Source organism: Zerene cesonia, chromosome Z, assembly GCF_012273895.1.
Source record: "Zerene cesonia ecotype Mississippi chromosome Z, Zerene_cesonia_1.1, whole genome shotgun sequence".
Lineage (NCBI taxonomy): Eukaryota > Metazoa > Arthropoda > Insecta > Lepidoptera > Pieridae > Zerene > Zerene cesonia.
This window is the reverse complement of record NC_052122.1, coordinates 2,361,284-2,379,592: the sequence shown is the minus strand read 5'-3', so window position 1 is coordinate 2,379,592 and position 18,309 is coordinate 2,361,284. Positions and strand designations below refer to the sequence as shown.

The following is an 18,309-nucleotide window of genomic DNA, read 5'->3' as shown; positions in this document are numbered from 1 at the left end:
GCTAGCAATATTTACAGTATTGTGAAGTTCCTAACGCAACCAAAGTTATACCCTGTGTGTTATAATAGAATTGGTATTAGTATCGCAGTTACAAACTGTCTCTGCCTTAGTAATGAGCTCCTTAGTGCAAAGTTGAACCCTGAACTGAATTCTAAGTTTATAATTAATGTATCCCTGCTTGTACACTGACTCATCTTAAGACGAATTTCAAATTAGATCTGTTAGTGATAGCCCGTTCGTATATTCAACAGGTTAATAGATTTTCGACGCATAAAGTATGGGATGTGAATGTAGAATATTTGCCTAGTTATCTACCCTAGAATTAAATCTTTGAGAACCTTAGAGTTAGACATTGTAAGATGGAGTATAAAGAATTATGTACTAGTATTGACTACGAATAAACATAGTATTGCTACACTGTACAAACATCAATGCTACGTCTGATTTCTCCAGTCAGGTTTTGTCCGATATTTCATCCAATCGGGCTTTGAGAGTGATGAAATCGGTAGCAAATATAGCCTCAATCCTATTCAACGAATGTCGTGATGGGACATGAAATTCAGACGGCGAAAATTTAGTTGAGATAATTATCACAACACAAAGGAATCAGTCAATATATAACGTTCTGTTGCAGCTTATTCGTACGGCGTCTATCATTATTGTTATTTCACATATATAAGTATACAAAAGAGGTCCGTGTCCATTTTTTCACCTTTCCTAGTTCATTACTTTATTCACAAGGTCGAAGCTTTACTTTTGCTGCCCCTACCATTTAAAAGCGGGCAAACCATTCAATATATCCCCGGGCGGCGGTAATCAGTTCAGTTGTCTGCCCTGATATTAAACATACTTTATTAATCATAGACTACGTTCATGGTAAATAAAATTTATTTCCAATTTTTAGAATAATTTATAATAGATAGATTTTAGTATCTATCTAGATTACCTAGTACCTACTTCTTACTATCTAACCAATTAACTAATGAACTTAGCTTACTCTATAATGTGACTAATCGCTCTGCAGTCTGGACTACTTTGTTGGTGTAGTGGTTATCATGTTCGACTAGATTAGTAGATCGAGAGCTTTCGGATTGATTGCCTAGAAAAAAAAACAAAATTTGGAAGGGAGCGCTGTCTTAAGACGTATAGCTGTGAGCCTTGTCCTCTCTAGTCGTGTTCAATTTCCGACTCATATGACTATGAGAATGATGGAATAGAAAAAGCACCTGTGTCTGCGCACATAGTTGTTTTAGTTACAAATGTGATTGGTGACCAATATATTGTAATCGGTAATCAAGTAAGGGATATATAGATATTATTACGAAAAAATAAAAAATAAAAACTGCTTCGATTAACATAGTTTTAAAAATAAAAGCTGCTTTTTATTTATTTATTTTCTATACACTTGTAGTTAAATAATAGGAAAAAAGTTTGAAATAATGCTACGAATTATAATGGTTAAAGTATATTCAAGTGTGGGAGAAATGAATGCTTTACGAGGGTTACAGTCATGCAGCATGAATGAACTGTCACCTTTTTTGTGTTTTTGTTTGCTACAATTTAATACTATGAAATCATGCTTTTTCATGCATTACACATGCCACAGTACATTGTTTTAATGTATATATAGCTAACGAGAATTCTATAGAAATCAGGTCATCCGTTACTCATTTCTGGGCTGTATATGAATAAATAATGAGTACGACTGCAGTCTTATTTTTAGTATATTCTAATATTCCAACAAAATTTGCTTAGTGCCTTTTCCATCTAAAATAGGTTAACGAGCTGGCACGAACAATTTCTTCCAATCTTAGTTGGTAAACAACAGTTCTTTGGTATCCCTAAAGGAAAACATTTTACATTTTTAAAATGCCGACCTTATTTTTTACGTAACAACAAATTTTAAAAGCGTTTTTCATTATTAACAACCTGAGTTTCAATACACGTTTGACACAGTCAGGAAAGTATTACGAACAACAAAAAGTAAATTAATATTTTGACCTGATTACGTAACCTTTTTCAACTTATTCTATTTTAAGTCCTAAGAAACAAAAAGATGTATTGCTATGTACTATTTTTCGTGAAAAATGGCCCGCCCCGGTATGCTAGCAGCAGAGAAGACAAAGTGGAATGTTACATCAATATTTAATTATTATAATATGCTGCCAATAATCGTCAATGGAAGATTTGAGAATTCAACGTCGGCTTGTGTATACAATTTCATCGTCCCTACTCATTGCATTCGTATTAATATGTAGTAACTCCAACTAACTCTCAATTTGACTAAAATAATGAGGTCTTGTGGTACTCCTTCTACTATTCTTCTCCTTCTGACATTCGATCCACTGCATAAGACCAACCTTCACTACTATTACTTACTTTACGTATTATTGTTTGATTATGTATTATCTTCCAAAAAAGAAAAAAAAAACACTAATAGTATTGTTAAAATATAGCATGCAAATCTATTATTATTGCAATTGATAAAGTGGTACATTCTAATACATTCACCCCCTCAATTTTTAGTACGATGGTTCTCTACTGAAGTATCGAAAATAATATGTTACCGATTTCATTAATGATTTTTATTCAATCCTTTGACAGTATATATCTTTTGATTTTCTTACAGTAGATATACAAAGGGTTGTCCACTTCTTATAAAATTAAATGAAAATTTGAACAACTTTTAAAAGTTTTCAGATACCGTAAAGATTGAAGGTACTTTTTGACTTTAACACTTGACTGGAGGGTAAAGACAAGGGTAAAATAGACATTTGTATATAAAAAGAATGCCGTGCCATGCGCCAGCAGAACTGCGAGCCTAAAACTAGTTTCCTTGAAAATCAACAAAAATATTTAGGGGATAAAAATTATCCCCTTGAAATTATTCCTTTATTAGGTCTCAAACGATGCCGGATTCAAATTTCATGCAAATCGGCTCAACGGGTTCAAGCGTGAAGAAGAGACAGAGTTACTTTTGGCTTTAATTTATATTATTAGTAAGAATTAATTTTTATCCATTCATAATTTGCTTATACAATTTTAACAATTCATAATCAGAATCACTAAATCAACCAACTCAATAAACATAAATCACTAAAATGTCAAATATATTTTTCCAAAGCACGCATTTTTCCAAACAACGGGACAAGGTTGTTTTGAAGAATGATTTCGGAAATCGATGATGGGCGTCCGCGCTTCAGATTTTCGTGTAGGAAATCAGATGAAACAAAAGTCAGTATATTTCGGTGTTGCTCACGGTTAAACATAGTATCGCCCACGCCGCTTCGCCAATCCTCTGAGCCAGAATATTCAGTTCCATCTTCCTTCTCGACGCAAATACACGCTCCAGGTTAGTGTTTTTATTTTTATTTACCGGTACTACTGCGAATTTTATTTTTCATTAAACGCTGTGCGAGTTTTTTAACGTTTTTTTTTTTCTCAAACTTCAATGCTTTTTGTAGTGCTGTTATGATAAACTTAGCTTATCAGTGTATAAGTCTATATTTACTATAGTTTACTTCTAAACATTCAATCACTTACAACAATAGTGTTCGGACAGAAACCGGGTTTCGCTACTATAAATATCCCCATATCGAATGTTTGCGATATCTATTTTGAAATTGTACCAATGTTTGGCGCACGCGTCAGTGCTTGAGAATGAATATCAAGGAAAATGATCGATTGTACGTTCACAGAAGAAATTTACGTAATGTTTTTGTACGGCTCCAATCATTTATATAGTAATGATTGTATGTATACATTCTGTTTCATTCATATAACCGGGATTCATTCAAAAATTACGACGCCAGAGAGATTTTATCGCCCGTAGGCGTTGTTTTCATAAGAATATTAACAAATGTGTTCATATTTAAAAGTTTTAAACATTCAGCGAGATTATTATACATAAAAACATAATATAACGTGTGCCTATGCTTCTCTTTATACTGTGGCCATACGTTGCTGTCACGTGAACATTTTTTTATTGTTACAAAAACACCAGTTTACGAGTATCGTTAAAACTTTTTAAAAGCATTCCTTGGAAGCGAGAATAAACGATGGTTTTCTTTGAGGATTTTTATAATACTGAATATATAAAGTGAATTATAAAATATTTGTGTATCGGATGTTTTTTAAGCACAGGCTCCGTATATATATGAAATCACTAGATACTTTCACGTAATTGACCATAATTTCCCAACCATAGACGCGGCCGTGATTCAGTTTCGATAAAAAGTATTCACAGGAAAATCGAGATTATATCGGTGTGAGCTTCATTCGTTATCATTTGAGTGCAAAACTTGAACAAATCAAATTCAAAACCAATCTCCATTTTAGCATAACAACGAAATTGAAATGCCAAGCTATCAAAATAGGAAACATACTAGAGTGCAGTTAAAACTGAATAAAGAGCACAATAACATGTGTCAGAACAGGATGGAGAATAATAGATTGGTTTCATTATTTCTTAAATACCTTTGCAGGCAAATTGTTTTGAATCGCTTTATACATCTTTATATAATTCTTCAAAGCACTTCTTAGAATACTTTAATGAACCCATGCTAACAGAGCCAGTTTCAGTTACGAACAATACCAGTTATAGCGCAAAAAGGGATAATCTTATTTACTTAATATAAAGTTTATTTTTCTATAAAAATCGGTAAATTATAAAGCTTGCTGCACTGAATCTAAACGTTTCTGTGTAGTAATAAAGAGTATAACGAGAATATAATTGGATCGCGATACAAATGGAAATTACATTCCGTTTATCTAGGATAAACGTTTGTTTACATTAACATTTTACAATAAACAGAATTGCAAAGAGACAAAAGCATACGAAGCGCAGTTAATTTTGCGTATGACCCACATTTCGTAAAGTGCATCTATTCGCTTGCTTCCCACTTCAAAAATATGCAGGTGGGCACAATTGTGCTTTGTCTGTCTCCCAGATATTAAAGTTTCAACAGTTATTCAATTTCAAAGTTTTATTTGTTTTTTTTTTTTAGCTAATGGAAAGCAGCATATCAAATCACTGATATACATTTTCGTCATACAAGTTTAAATATAACCAATAATGTCCGAACACTATATTACATCACAACATTTAAATTCCGTGCTGTTTATTTATTTACGCTATTTTGGGAATGTTACAAGTTACAGAATAAACTTTTTATGCAGGTTAACAATGAGTCGTCTTGGAAGAACGAGGCGCACGCGCGTCTATGATTGCAATTACAACAAGGGAGAGAGCTACTATCGCCCAGTACTGGACCGCTTAGATGGCAAGGTCCCAGTAGCCCGTGAGCCTGAGAAGGACAGCATCAGGTCTGACGTGCAGAACCGCATCAGGAGCGTCCTCGATGACATAGAAGCACCTCCAGCGGCTGACGATTTCTTTGATTCAAGGGGAGGCCGTGCGCAACGCGGAAGACCTCTCTCTTCTGCTTTTGAAGACGACGAACTCAACGATGACGTAAGATAATTTGAACTTATTTATCCAACCAATGTTTTCACACAGAAAAAAAGTCTGTTTGCAGTTCATGTAAAAAGATTTAGTTTGAATATATTCACAAAATATAATTAAACTTAAGCTTTTCCTCTGATCCATTTTTCTTAGAAAACAAAATGAGCAGAGCCACTACATTTTCGGTTTCTGATAACATGCCCCTGAACCAATGAAAAGTATGTCAAGTGTACGAGTGAAAAATTAAATTTAAATAACATTTGAACAAGCCAATGCTTTCAAGATCGAAAGGCGAAATATCCCAATCACGTAAATATTGTAAACACTCATATTTTTCATTTACTCTTCCGTGATTTTCTGAAAGCCCTCTGGAATTAACAACTCAATTTCATGAAATATCAGAAGTGCTTTCGAATCGCTAATTATCATTTTCCCATCAAATTAACTCATCGTCAGATTTTGGCAGCACTCCTATCATCTTGAAATAGTTGACTGACAGCGCGACTCTGTGAAGTCACATTTCAATTTTCCAACAAACGGGCTCGTCTATTTTCTCACAAAAATGTCGAGTTATTGAGTTCGAATTTAAATTCTATAAATGGAATTTGTGTTGAAAAAAATATCAATAAGTGATATGATATTTTTCAATTTTTATTGGTTATTTCACTGCGCAGACGTTTAGTTATACAGGTCGTATTAAGATAGGATCGTGTATAAATCTTATTACAAAACGAAGATGTTGATACATTATGTACTATTCTTTACGACCTAAAAAATTAAGGGAATTTGTTGTTTAAAGTTAACGTACAAATAATTTAGCCAAAATATTAATTGTGTTTTACTAAAATACCGTTAAAAAAAACAAATGTTTTGTTAATCGCTTTAATACTATGTGATTTAAACAGCCTTTCTTTTCCTTTTTCCGGTGTGAGTTTATTTGTAAATGTATGAAGTTATACTAGACTATAATAAAGAAATCTAATAATTCGTATTACCATTACATTGTACAAAATATCGTTAAATGTTTTAATCGTTGATAATATGTGTCATAATATGATGTAATATAGTTTACATAAATTGTACATAACAAAATAAAAATGTTGAATCCAGTTCAATTCAAAATCTAATATTCAATAGTCAAAATCAGCCGCAAATAATAATTTAGTCCAAATACATTAACTGCAAAAATTTTGTGGTGCGTAATATAGACATTATATATAATACATAATGAATCCTCTAATTATTCAACTGAATCGTAAACGAAAATCACATGTTAAATCAAACCAAATCCATTAATTACCGAATGAGATTACATTTTAAAAGCTAATATCAATTAATTCAGTACCGTTACATTTGCAAGTGCACTGTGCGGGTAATATCGTGGTTTCGAATCCACAACAGATTCAATAATGTTATTTTAACTATAAGAGACGAGTATATCGTATTGCCCTAAGGTATTTTAAACATTGAAACAGGGTGAATCTGTTTGATACAAAACCAATAAACGTGTCGATGTTGATTTTTGTTTGACCATTGGACTCTGTGTGACGTATTTATATTAAGTTGCTATACAGACTATGATAATACGGGAGACACATGTGTACTCGATGTACACAGCGCTTGCAAATATTATGATGTTCGGTCTGTTACATGCCGCTTTCGAGGAAATACGTTTAATGTCATTTCTGTGCGGTTTACTCAGGGGCGCTGTGAAAGGGTGAATCCACGATAGAACTTACAGCTATAAATGCTTAGTGTATTCCACTTTATATATTTTGGCCATTTAAATTGTAAAAGGTAACGAAACGTGTGTGGAGGGCAATAAGTGATGAGTTGACTTGAATTAGTTTGGAAATCGCGTTCCTATTTCGAAAAACTCTTTCTAGATAGCGCATGCTACCATATGTGAGTTATTCAATGACTCTCTAAAGGCTTACTTTCCTTTTGCTTTACTTATAAAAGGGTGAGAAAAGCCAATTTGAGGCGAGACGAGGTGTGTTTTAGCTACGTTTGAAATATTCAATGTGAATCTGAAATAATATTAGAATTATAGAGGGATAAATGAAATCAAATAAATATGTACAACAACATAATAGAACAAGAACAATAACGATTTACAGATACATTAAGTAAATAATGATAGTGCAGCGTATTATTTCGTTACAGTTTCCCGCTATTATAAACTGAAATGCAACGGCTTGCTTTATGAACACGTCTGACTGATTAAGGCGCTTTTTGTCTTAAGCTGCATATTCGCGGACAGCGGCGGTGGAGGATTAGCGGCAGCGATCCCCTTTTCAAAGCATTACATTTTAGAAACTGGATGGGTATAGTTAATGTGTCTCTAGTATTTTGTTTTTCTAACACTCATTGTGATATCTTATTTATTTACGAACTGTTAACTTTACTCAAAAGATTACTTAAATCTTTTGAGTAAATTTTCTATGCGTCTATACGTTGGTCCTGCAATGAAACACCAATGTTATTACAATCGTTTGGAAACGGGAGAGTGTCATTATACTCTTAGTGGTAAGCGTACAGCGTACCCAAATCGATTGAATACATGTTACATACGTGTATTATTTTATTCGTGTTTACCGCTTGCACGCTGAGCTCACCCCGGATTGACTCAGCCTCGCAACTGACGTGGTAGGGCTATAAGCTCTTGGACTACTCGTTTAAAATATGCTAAAGAAAACATTAGCTTCATCGCAATGTAAAAATGTTCACCAAAAATCCATAGTTTTACTATAAAATCGCCTTTTAAAATCATCACCCATACAAGCCATGGTAATTGCACATTTATCACGCTTCATGTGTTGAAAAGGTTACAAATTTGCAATCAGTGATTGTAACTGTAATTAAATTCTATTAAAAGCCTTTGTAACAATTTATCAAGCCCTCATCAGACAAAACTTCATCAACAGGTTGAATGTTCATGTTGAGACAAACATGTCATTGCGAATGATAAATGATGGGTATTTTTATTTCCATTTAAATTAAAATTCTGAACGCAAATTCAATGCTTTTGACAAATATTACAGACTACGATATAGAAACCTATTTCTAGAGAAATTATCAACCTGGAAAGTAAACGCTATTTTCTTAAATCGGTGATAATTCTCATTCATACTATGGAACAGATGAAATGATCATACTTGTTAAAAGTATTTAATCTTAACAATGAAATTAAATTTTTAATCACCCACACGCAAGCACTGTCTATTTACAACTAAATATAGGTGGTACATCCGATAAGCATTTATCATGCATATAAAAGGGATGATTAATTCGTGTGTATTTTGATCACGAAAATAGGTGTGATGTAAAAGAAACCATAAATAGCCGAATGACTCGATGAGCTAATGACCATAAATAGCTGAATGAGCTCGATTAATCCTTTTGAATCAGCACGAGTATAATGAGAGCTGGATGTATTCCATGAATACACATACAGCAATTAATGGAGGCTAGTTTTGTTACGGCGACACTAATTTGTGGTATGTGAAATGCGATTGATGGTTTAAAGCAAACAGCATATTGTTTGTCCTGTGTTCAATACGAGACAGGCATCGCGGATCATTTTAATGATTGATTAATAATGAATAATGTTTCATGCAAATAACATAACTTTTTGATCTAAAGGCATATTTAATATAAAATCGATAACAACTTTGCAAGCATTTTCCGGTCTGTTTATGTCGTATAAACAATACGATCTGAGCTGATCATAAAGTCATTAAAATGGAACGATATTATACAAATAACAGGGATGGTAATAAAAATCATTAATAAACGAATCGCGCCCGTGAGGTATGAACTTGTTGCTATTTTAAGATTCTTTAAAAACTAAAATGTTTTCATTTTTGGCGTAAAAATGTAAATATGGATGACTTTTATTCATAGCTATATGACATAATCCTTCAGAAATACACAATATCATTCATTTATAGACTTTAATTATGAAAGTGCATTAAAACCTTAACTCCGTGAACAACAGGATAACATAAAACCCTTCCCTCACTCACTGTTATTAATAAATCCCAAGTAAGCCGTCTGTCTGCTAATTAATTGATGATTGATTTTTACATAATAATGTTATGGCTAGGTAATACCAGGATGAAAAAGCATTGCTATATTATCATTTTATTGTACTCAGATTTCCTTTGTGGTATTATGTGATAAATCCCCTCTTTGCTGTTGTATTTATATTCTTTGTTTACTAAAATGAACTGCGATTGTGTGTGTTTTAAAACATGTGTGTGGATATTTTAACCGCCGTTAAAGTATTATTTCTACAAATAAAATACAGGAGAACAGAATCTTTGACTTAAATCCTGAATAAATTATACTTATTATTATAGTATATAAATTAAAAAAGTAATTTAAGCAAGGAACAATCAGAATTTAGATATGAATAGTCTATTATTAGCTGTTACACATAGATCATCAGTTCCATCTACAAGTGCATATGAAATCCACATACATCATTGCGATTGCTGATATGCTGGAACAATATAGAATGAGTGTTTTGATAATGAGCCAAAAATTATTCCACAACGTCATTCCTATTTATTGTACGAGTAGAGCACGAGTGGGCCCACTCGCTCTGGAGAAGGTACCACACCCCACATAAATTTGTAATGTATTTTGTTCGGAAAGAAGGGGAGCAGGAGCCATTACTTTATTCCTGTCGTCTTGTTTTATTCCATCCTCTTTAGAAAAGGGAAGTGTTTTTGTATCTCTGCAAATATTCATGGGCGATGGTGATCGCTTACCATCAGACGAACCGCCAGTTCCGTTGCCCATTCTTTACAAAATAGCTACACTCTTCTACAAGTTAAGTTCACGTTACTCTTTAAAAACTTAATAAAACAGGTTCATTCCAATCACACAATAAAGTAATCACTGATTTAATTTCAGATTTCAAATGATGCCAAAACAAACATGAATCTGAATTTATTAATACACGTTTAATATAATATAGGTATTTAATTTCGCTGCAACTGTCACGGTCTACTAAATGTTGTGTACATGTATCTATATTTAAAATTTGTTTTTCACAGCGGGCAACATGAAAGTTTGTGGAATAACAATTATAAACTAAAGGCATGCCCGCGGGTACGAAGTTGCTTCTTGTGTATTTCAGGTTTCTGTTTCACGACTAACTTCTTGATTATTTGATTTATGCGCATTACTAGCACCGATGTACCAAACTAAACTATTAAATCACGTACAAATATAACAAAGAATATGTTTTAAAGTATGAATTTGGAAACAGACACATTAGAATATGTCTTACAAATAACCGCTGATCCCGGCTTCGCCCGGGGCCACCCGTGATAAAAAATAAAATGCAGCTTATGCTGTTCGATATAGACGGTTTTAAGGTTATGTAATGATAATCACTAATCAGTCCTGACCTAACCTTGAAAACCCTAAAAGTCTCTTTAAAAAAAATATCTGTCTAATCACTGCTCCACGAATAAGTGAAAGTAAAATCGTAATGAGTTCGGCATATTCTAGAACAAACATATCTATATATTATGGCTTAAGGTGATGATGCTCTTATAATCAAAACTATATTGCTTGATGATAATCATATTACGGCCCAGCTCATAGTTCATACATTGCTGTATTCATTAAAATTATTTTACGAATTTGAAATTCAACAAATGAATAGCCTCAACAAGCTGTTACAAAGTAATCCCATAAACAATATTACCAACAATCCAAGTTATTAATTTATTAATCCATATTAATATCAAATTATCGTCTGATGCATTAACCTATAAAATATATAAATTATTCAAAGGAATAATCATGTTTATGTTGAGTTCACAACTTGGAAATTAATATTCAATTGATAAATAAGTTCGTAGTAAAATTGTGGCATAATAAAGATTTTGTTTAGTCTCAGCAACAGTGCTTATTTATAGCTGTTAGAGTTATGTATAAAAATCAAGGCAATCTCATCAGGAATCTCCATCGCAAATGGAGAGACATTTTTTAAGCTTTTCCAATTTTTCAAAGTTACAATTGGAGATAATGAAAATCATTAAATAACACCACTTTATTTGATATAAATTGATGCAACCTTGATGTCAGATGTCAGATGGGAGGGGAGGGGGAGGGAGGGGAAGGGAGGGCGTCTCGTTGTAAAGATAGTCCGTTATTATTATATTTCGAATTTGTTAATGAACTAGGCTTTCATGTCGTCGTCGGCTATGAAGTTGGTGTGTTGCCTGATGGTATGCGCTACCACCCCCATGCACATTTGCACAGGCTTAAGTTTGTTTGCAGACCTTACGTCTCTACGAATAGATGGAATTTAAAATGGAAAGGAACTTAAAATGGAGGGGTCCTTTCTTTTTTTCTTCTCGTCAATCCTTTTAGGATTTAATTCCTTTTAGGAATAAAAGAAACGACTGGAAGGAAAAGGTACGGATAAAGTATAGGATTTATCATCGATATCAAAGGTACAGATAATGCATAAATGGGAGAGAGTCAAAGAAACAGTCAACTTAATATTCGTCCAAAATAGCAATAAATTGTAAACACATAAAAAGAAATTTTGAAAGAATAGAAAAAATTTGATCACGAGGCAGGATCTTTTCAAAAAATTTTTCTATTCTTTCAAAATTTCTCATTTATAAAGCATTTCAATGCTATAAAACTAAAAATTAAAACACATAAAAACTTTATTTTGGAGTCATCATTAAATTAATACTCCTATTCATTACGAAATATTGTACCTACCGATTTACTTGTTGTGGCTGTTTATCCATTGTATATGACGCCTTTGATAAAATTGTGCTGTTCTGTGCTCCAGTGTCAGCAGCTCTGTGACCAATTCGATGAATCAAAATTTTATGTCGTTAGAGTGGGCATACAAGCTGGTGGTTCACCTGATGTCTGTTCACCTCTACAAATATGTTTACCGCTTTTAGCTGATAGGAGGTGAGAAAGGAATTCACGACTAGAGACACCGTACAAAACTTAACTTAGCATTCGTATGCTATCTTCTATGGTGGTGTTGTACCTACCCTGATGAGAGATTACACAATTTGTCCGGACACGTGCTCGAATTGCAAATATAATACGCCTGAAACATGTTCACACACTATTTTAGTTAATAATTTTACATAATATACAAAACTAATCAAGAACACCAGTTCTCTGGTGACCCTTAATCAACTCCACACTGCGTCACAAACAATGTTTAATCTAGATTCTTTCCCGTGATTGATGGTCAGTTTTATGTGACACGCGCCGCTCCGTTAGTTGATCTTTAACAATTGGATGATAAAATTAACTATCAAACGCGAGGCACCGTTACCTACATGTCGTTCGTGTCAGCCAAACATAAGACAGATTTAGATAAAAGGAATGAGGTGCCTAAATTGTTTCGGTATTTCGATTCGTATAATCTATACTAAAATCACGAATAAATTGTCATGATATTTTCACGTGTCAGTTAACAAGTTTACGTGTTTACAAATAGATAAATTTGAGAGTCTGTCTTTTGTTTTGATAATATAACGAAACTTCGCTGTTTCGAAAGAAATGCGCATTCAATTTTCCTATTACAAAGTTAGGTAACAGTAAACCAAATATAGACATAGCTATAAATTATTATATTAACGTTACTTGCTCTTCTAAGAGACAGTCACTGAAACCACACAACTGTCTTATTTCAGTAGGATAATAATTATAGCCTCATACAAGTAACTCATTAATACGCCATCACCTTCTCTTAATCAAATATAGATATTATCTTTGTTAAATAATAACTACGTGCCTACTTCGTTCATTAAAAACAAAAAACGTTCGTGGCGATTCAAACAAAAACGAGCTATGCAAAACCGTGAACTTTCTTTTTCTCTGTGGAAATAAGTCAAATATCGGATTTGTTTGGTACTCACAATATTCTTAATAACAAGACCTTCATAACTTTCAGATTTCGGAATCATTGAAACGCCTCCGCGCCAGCAAGAAGGTATCTCGTTTCTCTGACGACATCGACTTCGAAAACAGCGTCACGAACATCGAGAATCGCATGAAGATTTCCGACAAGATACTCGAGAGCGTTGGTATTGGGCAATCAGAGGTATCCAGTGCTCGAAGGGCTTTAAAAGAAAACGAAGATCGCACAGAGAAACGCATTGCAAGACGATTGAACGAGGAAAACGCACTCACCAAATGGACAGCGGTGAAGGATATTGACGAGGAGACAGCTGCAGTACAAAGGGCGAGGGCGACAAGGGCCCGTTTGTCTGACCTAGAAGATGAAATGACGGAACTGAATGAAAGATCTGCAGCCAGGGAAAAGAGAGCCGCCCGCCTCAGAGCCCTCGTAGCTGACGCCGAATCCAGCGAAACTTCCGTCGCTTCCTCCAAGGTCACCGTCCGTGCTGAACGAGAAAAGAAGCAAGTCACCTTTTAAACAAATTAGTGAACTTAACTTACAGCTGAACTCTAACTATAAACTCGTAGAGCTCAGTTAGATTACACGATGTTTTGCATTTGTCAATTAAAAAAGTTGAAGTTGGTGTCTATTTTATACTTCTATATAGAATAAAATTATAATTACTTCATTGGTTTTATTGCAGTGTTAAGAATATTATTAAGCTCTCGATTATTGACCGTTGCCTTGAACTCTCTAAAGTTTCTACGTGGGCGTTAAAGTCAAATGTAATCTGGAGGTCTTAGCAGGTTAATCCTTTAATCTTACATACTTTCTAAGTTCGGAATGCTCATAATATTATTACGTCACTACTGTGGAGACCTGGGTTCAATCCTATTGAAGATTAATAAAACAATGGAACTGGGACTTCCAGTCATAGTCATGATTCTTTTACTGAGTAAATGTGATATAAATTGACATTACCATATGGAAATCACATATGTTTTTTAAATTTCTGCTATTCAATGTAACAGTCACAAGGGCTCTTGACTTCGATCTAATGATGAGTATTTTATAAATAAACATCTAAAAATTAATTAAGCCTGAGTGTTCGTATATGCCTCTTGGCTTTTTACCCTTAAAATATTACAAATATATTACGAAAATGATAAAATCAGAGAGGAGTATTTTTTTTTTTATGTCATTGCGGGCAACTGAGCTGGTGGTTCGCCTGATGGTAAGCGATCACCAACACCCATGAACATTCGCAAAGGTAGTGCCTCTGCGAATGCGCTGCCCGCTTTTATGGGGTAAGGGAAAAGGAAAGGATTATCGACTGGAAAAAAGGAATGGACTGGGACGGGTGAGGAAAAGGAAACGGGCCTCCGGCTCCCCCACTCACCGTACGAAACACAGTGGCATGCCACTATTTCACGCCGGTTTTCTGTGGGGGTGTGGTACTTCCCCGGTGCGAGCTGGCCCAATTCGTGCCGAAGCGTGATCGACTCCCACAATGAAGGTAGGTATGAAGGAACTAGTATCTTAATATAATAATAAACTTACTTGTTAAACCCGGTCTTATTTGATAGTGTCCTCCATCCCTCTCCGAACTGGCACATGAGTAACTTAGTGACTATGACTCCCAGATAACTAATTATATTCCATATAACTATTATAATATTTAAAGAAAATGTAGTGTTCTGTAAATAAGTACAGTAGTAACAGAAAATTATTAGTAGTAGTAGGTAAATCAGAATGGAAATTCCTTTATCATAATATCACGACAAAGCATGAAATAGAGTTTAGTTTTAGGAGAGGGTACAAGAAAGAAAATCCAATAATAATGGATAAAATTACCATCATAATTATAACCATACATTATCTACACAAATATTATAAAAATGAAACTTTTGTATTTTTGTACGTTTTTAACGTTTTCTCGCAAAAACCACTATACCGATTTCAAAAATTCTTTCACCATTAAAAAGCTGCAACTGTACCAGAAGACATAGGTCGTGTGCCACATTATATGTGCCACGGGCGAACAGCTAGTATTCTATAAACAAATACAATAGCGCTCCCCGTATGCAATTGCGGGAGTCTTTTGTGATGTGGAAGGGTATTAGACCAGGGCCGAAGCCTTTAAAAATGGTAAAAAATGAAAAAAAATTACAGTAGGATGAAAACCAATAGAAAAGGTGGGAAATATGATCAAAATGAAAGGAAAAATAAACTACAGACGATCCGAGTTCGGGAAGTGGGAGGGGGTGATTTTTAAGGGAAAAAAATGTTTTATCTTGATTTCCGGCAAAACTACAAGTCCTATGGAAAAAAGTTAAATGGCAAAGTTGTAGATAATAAAAAGATCTACAACTTTTGTATTTGCAATTTTTTCACATAACCTCAAAATTTAGGTGGAAAATTCAAAAAACCAAGTTTTTGGTTTTTTATTTATATCTTTTTCAAAAATTTGATAATTTGTTATTTTGAATGAATAACTGATTATAATTTCAGATAAGGTATTTATAAACAACAAGATCCATAGGACTTGTAGTTTTGCCGGAAATCAAGATAAAACATTTTTTTTCCCTTAAAAATCAATCATGGTTTCAAAAATTATCGGCCCTGGTCTATATAGGCTAAATGAACAAAAAAATAAATAGCATAAGAAAACTGACGTATCAAAAATTAAACTTAAAAAAAAAATCCTTTCTTTTTGTTTAAGTCGAGTACGCTTCGTCACGAATTGGGCAAGCTCGCACCGGGGAAGTTGCACACTCCCACAGAAAACTGGCGTGCAATAGCAGAATGCTACTGTGTCTCGTACGGAGAGTGGGGGAGCCGGAGGCCGTTTCCTTTTCCTCACACTACCCAGTCTATTTCTTCTTTCCAGTCGCCAATACTTTCCTTATCCCGTCCCCCTTAAAGACAGGCAGCACATTAGCGGAGGCACTACCTCTGCAAATATTCATGGGCGGTGGTAATCGCTTACCATCATGCGAACAACCAGTTCAGTTGCCCGCTCATGGCATAAAGAAACAGTAGTGCTTTTTAGTGTACAAAGATACTGACTTCTTTTAACCACAAAGGTTATGTCTGCTATATTCTACAAGTACAGGTGCCTACCTCTTAATAATACCTCATTCAGATCTTTACCTTCGATTCAGACTAGCGTAGGAAAGAACCCCTTAGCTATTTATATAGTCATCAGCTATAAAAAAGGCAAACATCAAGTTAAATATATGGCAGCCCCTTTAAACGTTACTTTTTTGTCCTGGTTTTCGAAACACAATCAACATCTTTCCTTAATATACATTTGCCAACCACAACATGCCACCTGGATTTTAATTTTTAATGGCTACATACCATTAAAAAGGATTGCAATATACGCCATCTCTCGGAATTTGTATAAACCAACCAAAAATTCCCAATATTCTTGATTCAAACTAAATTTAGCTCGTTTGATCATTGTTCAAAACGAATTTACTAGATGTCATTAGTAGTATCTGTAGAAGCTCTATTATAAAGCAGCATACTTTTTATTACTTCATCTATTAGTATTATTTTATCTGTGGTAATACAATAGAAACTTTAAAGTACTATTGTTGGAAGAAGAAATAATGCATTTTATGTTCAAATACAAAAAAAAATCAAAATCTTTCTTTAAACATAATTTTAATTATAACATTGTTTAAAACTTGAATTCGACGCTTATAGTATGATGTAAAAAGCAGTTTTTTTTTAATAAATCGGTTCATTTATTTACCGCAACAGATGACTTATAAAATCTAATAACATGTTATAATTTTAAGTTTATAAATTATAAGTATTCCTTTAAATGCCAGTGTTACTAAGAATAGCTAGATTTGTTCATAAACAAAAAATCTGTAAAACAAAATGTTTTATCATGTTCTAAAAACCTTTAAAAGCTCTTCCATTTACTCCTTATATTAAAAAATTCTTCGTATCAAATACCCGGTTAAGAAACATTCAACTATAAATATCAGGCGGATGGAGAGTTTCAAAAATTACATTTGGCTCCATACATCCTTAACGTAATGCTGTCACAGCAATTCGGTTCTCCATATCACCCACACACTCCATTTTAACATCACAAAAATACCTAACATCAATTGGCGCAAAAATGAAAAGCACAATAATTCTTTACGAAAAAGGTGTGTGTGCGATTCACACACGATAGAAGTGAAACTTCAGTAAATTGACAAAAGAATGAGATGAATATATATAAAATATAAAATAGTATCTATATTTCTGTCTCATTCTTTGCCGGCTTCATTCTACACATTTTTGTATTTGTGTCTCTTACCTGTCGTTTTCCGTTGCATCAGGTTTGAAATCACAACGATTCTAAAGAAGTTTCTCTTCAATAAATATTCATATAAGAATGCCAGACTCAAAATTGAGCGGTTTTTTTTCCACACAAAGTATAGCTTCTAGGTAGACTACATACCAACTAAAATATATATAATTACTCGTAACTAATGTGCATACTCTTTTCGGCATAAAAATAGCTTAGCTGGTAGCTATGAGTTGCATTTCATTTTGTACTATGAATAATTAATTCTAACAATAGCGTAATCAACTAAAAAAGTATAACTGATTTAATTATCTTGAAAGAGTTATTTAAAACTATGAAGATATAATATTACAAGACACACACATTTCTGCTTATACTGTATACGTCTCTTTATAATATGTTAAATGTTTTTGCATTTTACACGATACATTGTTAAATCTAAAATTTTGCTCGCTTAATATTTGTAACACAGCAAATTTCTCATTAAAAGTTTCTCTTTGGAAATTAATGCAGCATGTTAATAAGTATCCAAATAGCCATTTCACGATATAAACTTCCAAAAAGAAGCGATCTGATAAACTGAACGACAGTTTATATTAAAATTATGATGTGGTTATTTTA

The 18,309-nt window shown here is 33.6% G+C and overlaps 1 protein-coding gene across 1 annotated transcript; it reads left to right on the top strand.

The window, feature by feature from the left end:
* The first annotated feature begins 3,220 nt into the window (after window positions 1-3,220).
* LOC119835597 lies at window positions 3,221-14,057 on the top strand. The gene is made up of 3 exons (XM_038360518.1): window positions 3,221-3,352; window positions 5,179-5,473; window positions 13,425-14,057. Exons 2-3 carry the CDS (start codon window positions 5,186-5,188, stop codon window positions 13,908-13,910), a joined length of 774 nt encoding a protein of 257 aa, XP_038216446.1. The 5' UTR covers window positions 3,221-3,352; window positions 5,179-5,185; the 3' UTR covers window positions 13,911-14,057.
* Window positions 14,058-18,309: the final 4,252 nt, after the last annotated feature.